A 5,387-nucleotide genomic window follows, 5' to 3' on the forward strand; every position below is an offset into this window, starting at 1 on the left:
TTTGGAAATTATTGGAAAAAGTCTCATACATTTTGCTTGTCAAATAAGACTTAACCCAAAGCAACGAAATTAAGACCACGGAAAAAATACAGAAGTATGCACGTTTTAATGTCTTTTTGGTCTTCAAATCTATCCACCCTAACTACATGGTGGTGCACCGTAAAGAAAAAATGAGCTCCGTCTATCATAAGCATAGCCTAAAACATATTAAGGCGGTCGAACATTATGTCAAAAATCAAATAATTTTACGTACATCTACATGTACATGTGTTATTATCACCACAAGTTAAGCTTGATTAAGTTTTTTTTTATTATTGTCTCACCACTATTGTATCATTAAAGCTTAAATTGTGGTAATTAAGGATCTTATGTAATGAGATTCTATAAAAAAATAAAACAAAACAAAACAAAACAAAACAAAAAAAAAAGAAGGGAGAAAAATACCATAGGTTAAATTGCTTCTTGTCGTAGATAGTGGATCCGCCGCCGAGTAAAACCGAAATCTACAAAAAAAATCGATTTACGGATATCACAAGGACTTAAAAATCTAACGGCTGTATACACACACAATAGATATTTAGCTTGAACTTTGTGTCAGTTATCTCAAAGTTTAGATAAAATTCAATCTCGTACAATCGAACAACTATGTATTTCTCATAGAACCCGTTGGGAAACATGGACGCATATAGATTAGTGTGTATTGTCTGCTTGTTTTCTTTTTCGGATACCAAAACTACAACGGTAAATTTTGATACTAAATTGTTTCTTTAATGTCATTAAATATAGCGTTTAAGTCAATGTAGAAATAGCATTTTTATCTCAACACACGTTTTTCATTGTCATCTTGTAAGTCATACTGTTATGTACATTGAACGGTTCGCACGTATAATATTCTTTTTTACATGGATGTGAAATGTACACGCTGGGTTGTTTTAGGGTATTTATTAGAAGGATTTAGTTTCTTGTTCTTATGTTCTCCACGAAATATGATACTTGCAACGAAGTATGATATTTACCAAACAGTTGTGTAATGTGTTATGTCATGCTTTATTAATATTGAAACAAAGTATGCCTAACCGGGAAAATTCTTTAATATAATTAAAGTGTTGCCATTAAATTGCTCCATTCGCCTGTCGGTCTGTCAGGTTTTGTTTTTTTTTAATTTTCACGGCAATTCATTATAGTAATGAATTATTATATTAAGTCAAATTGGGTTATTTTTGTCAGTTTCATGCTCATATTTATATTTAGATTTTCTTGATGCTAAATTATTACTACAAAATGTTTTTAAATGGTGTATTGTAACAATCATTTATAAGAGCTTGATTAGTATTAGCGAAAATGAATGATAAACACAAACATATCTGGAATTGAATTTGAATCTGAAATAGTTAAAAAAAAAGAAAAAAAAACGTATTACTAACATGACATCGCGACTTCTTGTTCGTATATATCCTTCCACCAAGACTTCTCGTTGTATAATTCTTTTGTTGGAAATTTAGACTTTACAATACACGATCAAAATTTAGTGACACTTAGTTAAATCAATTAGTGTGTATACTAAGACAACACGAGCCCCGTGCAGGTCCGGGTGTTAAAAGAATAGGCCTGCAGCAGCGCTAAGCTTGTCGTAAAAGGCGACTAAATAGTGCTCAGAAACCTAGCCGGGGGCTAGGCGCTCTGCCCACAGAGCAACTGTGATGTGTGCCTTAGGCGGTGGAATGGGGTACCCCTGGCGTGTTACATGCTGGGATTGTCAGGCTATAATACGGAAAACCTGACCGCAAACCATAGTGGTGCACCGTGTTGGGAAAGATGCCACGTTCCCCGCACGTTAAAGAACCCTGCTGTGGTATTCGATAGGAGTAGGAAACTTTGCGCTCCGCCACAGGAGGCTAAATTGCCCGACCTTACCCATCCCCCTTTTTCCAGTGGCAATCAAAATTTGTCGACCCTATTATCCTTATGACCCATCCTTTTTTTTTCATTTTATCATCCATTTCATGTTCATTGTCTGAATATAGCTGAAATATTGCTGCTTGGACGTTAAACCCCAACAAACAAACAAACAAACTAAGACAACACGACAAAACAGACCTTCTATTTGGAGCTGAACAAGTAGGGAATAAAACCCAACTTTACCATATAGTTTTGATGGATAAGTTTCGTTTTCACTAATGTGCGATGGAAAGGAACAGACAATTCCGTAAAAGGTTTCAGATAATAAACTTTTGAAAAATTTCTATTTTGTGCTACGCTGCAAAGATCAAGCAAGGATATCGTCGGAGACGGAATGAAGCTTGTCACCTTCTCGGTTGGGTTGTAACATGCATTTTTATTATTTTACGAATTATTCAATACAACACTATTACCAACAAAAATACACAAAATATACAATATTTTGATAGAGTTCAACTACTCAACTTGTATTATTTTTATTTTTGTAAATTTACTTCCAGGATGTCGTCATCCAAGGAACTACCCCTCCAATTAGTAGCACAACGACAACAATATCAAGCACTACGAAGACCGCAGCAAAGCTTACTACAAGGAACACATCAAAAACAGCTACAATAACTTCAGCCGCTTCTGCAAAGAGAACACAAGATAAATCTACACCACTTACAGGATGGGCTATGTCATCGACATATGCAGCAACCAAAATCACATTTACAAATACAAACAAAACAAACACAGTATCATCAGCCAGAACTGTTACAACAACTGGTACTGTATCCGTTCCATTAACCTCAACAAAGAAGGCTACACCCATAATAAATACGAATGTAGCCGGAATGATACCAAACAACCATGATAATAGTTTGAGTACACAAGAACCAAGTACAATATTCTCACATGTAAAAGTAACCACGTCATCTAAACCACCGTATTCAACACCGCCATCTTCTGGAACTGCACAAGCAGCTACGAGTGACGATTCTAAATCATACGATAGAGAACTGGTAATTATATTCGGCGTGATGTTAGGACTAATGTTTGTGGTGATAGTTATTTTTGGAATTCACAAATGTAGACAGCGGAATAAAATGTCCGACAATCTTCCAATGACGATATCGGATAAATTTAGAAATGGAGGGGGAGACGTTTCAATAGCGGCATCATCATTTTAAGGAATTCGTGTCCATAAATATCAATTTCATACGTGAAAAGTGCTTTTCAGTTTGTTTGGGAGATACTATGTGTGAAGGGAAATATGTATACTTTCTATGAAATAGCGTTATGGTAATGCAGCAAACTTCTCGAAAAAAAAAGATTCGTTGTGTGTTTCAATATGCTGTGTTTGGATGGAAACAAAATTGTCGACGATACCCGAAAATTGTTGCTTTCTGAAACGGCCCTCATCTTCAGAAGGTCATGTGTGCCCGAGAAATACATTTTCATCCGAACTGAACAAATCTGCCGATTTTGGCGCCCATTTAGTAAAAAATTGACGGTTTTCTGAAAAATAAAGTTACGCATACTATAAGTTAAGTATAACCAGATCTGTCATTTGAGGAAATTTCATACATTTAAATACTTGTATAAACTTCATTTATTCTTTATAATTATCTTTTTGGTCTTTTTATGTTTTTTGGTTTTATTTGGTCAACCGTTCTTAAATTTGTGGCTATTTTGAAAAGTCTACAGATGCTCAATTTTTGTACGATCATGTTCCAAATTAAATAGTTTGTTAGGGAAATCACAATGAAATACTATTTAACGCTGAGTTTATCAATAGTAATAATAATGATACTAATATAATTAAGGTAATAATAATAATAATAATAATAATAATAATAATAATAATAATAATAATAATAATAATAATAATAATAATCTGGGCAAAAACAAAAGCCGACTTAAAGCTGCATTAGCTGTCATTTCATAAATTTTGGTTTCTGTTGAAATATACCTTAACTTTGAATTATTTCTACTAAATTGTACTTTTCCTGTATAACTTCATTTGATATCCACAAATGAAATGCATTAAATACATGAAATAAGTGTCTATATATTTATTTGTCTTGCAAGACAAATAAAAGTGCTGAGGCACTGAGTCAAGGAAACAAATACATGAAATAGGTGTCTATATATTTATTTGTCTTGCAAGACAAATCAAAATGCTGAGGCACTGAGTCAAGGAAGACCTCAAAGTAATCAAAAATATTCATGTAACCAAATTGTAAGCTAAATAAACCGATCAAAACTTAGTCCTTCTAAAGAATAACCATTTGTTTTAACGCAGTGTATATTTATACAGTCTGTTCATCAATATATATTTTTGGGTCTTCTTTTGTATTATTGCTTTTGGTATTCCTGGCTGTACACGTACGCCGATGTCCTCAAATTTCCTAATACTTAAATCAGCATTTCTTACAAAATATGAATTCCACTGAGAATCTTTGACTATCAATATTCGACGAATTTTCAAAGTAAGATTGGACCCACACCTTGAAATTTCGGTTTGGAGATGCATGAAGTAGAAATGAAGCCTGCAGACTGTATGACGTTGAACAAAGGCCCAATCTCAAGTGGGAAATGAGCAAAAAAAACCATTTCCTTGCTTTGCATTTTGATGTAGAATTGGTTTTTTTTTATTTATTTATTTTTTTGTAATAAATTAAAACTAAAATTTGTCCTTGTCATTGTTGTCTATACTATAGGCTATGGTATGTACAATAAACGATTACCTTTCTCTAGGAATTTTTCAGTTCAAACAAGGATAAAATCTCTTGTTGTAAAAATTACTATGTAGTTTAAAGATCATTAAACTTAAAAAAAACTTTGTGGCTCATAAATTTGAGCAGTTTAAGATTCCAATTAAGTTGGAAAGTCAATGGTATGTGAATTCAGAATATGATGTCTTAATCACACATGCATTTTGAGTATAAATCCATCTTTTTTTTCTCAAAAACAAACAAATTACTAGTCAACACATACCTCATGAGTACCACTTTTTTTATGATGAATCACTATTTGCTGAGTGTTTTATACCTGTCTGCCTTCAATAATATATGTGCATTTCTTTCACTTTTTTCAGCATGATTGTTTCACAAATATGTATAAGATTACAATTCAAGTAACTCTTATGTTTGCAAATATATAAGTGTTAATGTTTTTTTTATAGTTTTTTATTAAGAGATGTTGACATATACATTCACAGCTGCTTTATGCTACACATATATGTACCAGACTTGAGAAACATGAACTTTGTTTCATGCTTTAATAGTGTCCCAGCACAGAAATGGTCTGTTTTACTTTTGTTTTCTCCTCACTTCATCTAGTGAAACTTCTAAGTCATAACCACTGAAAAGAAATCAAGGAAAAAAATCATAACAGTGTCTGATATATGCAAAATGTTACAATGTAAATTCGTGAAAATATAC

The 5,387-nt window shown here is 32.9% G+C and overlaps 1 protein-coding gene across 1 annotated transcript; it reads left to right on the forward strand.

Annotated features, from left to right (window-relative positions):
• The first annotated feature begins 583 nt into the window (after window positions 1-583).
• Window positions 584-5,118, forward strand: LOC148622203 (uncharacterized). Its single transcript, XM_088571851.1, has 2 exons — window positions 584-741; window positions 2,460-5,118. The coding sequence occupies exons 1-2, from the start codon at window positions 676-678 to the stop codon at window positions 3,129-3,131; spliced, it is 738 nt and encodes a 245-aa protein (XP_088427977.1). The 5' UTR covers window positions 584-675; the 3' UTR covers window positions 3,132-5,118.
• The last annotated feature ends 269 nt before the right edge of the window (window positions 5,119-5,387 follow it).

Source organism: Perna viridis, chromosome 3, assembly GCF_037379345.1.
Source record: "Perna viridis isolate PV_CMFRI_1.1 ecotype Kerala chromosome 3, ASM3737934v1, whole genome shotgun sequence".
In the NCBI taxonomy this organism is placed as follows: Eukaryota; Metazoa; Mollusca; class Bivalvia; order Mytilida; family Mytilidae; genus Perna; species Perna viridis.

Coding starts and splice junctions, on each gene's coding strand:
- LOC148622203 (XM_088571851.1), top strand. CDS start 676: ATGGACGCATATAGATTAGTGTGTATTGTCTGCTTGTTTTCTTTTTCG. Junction 742..2,459: donor CGGATACCAAAACTACAACG/GTAAATTTTGAT, acceptor ATTTACTTCCAG/GATGTCGTCATCCAAGGAAC.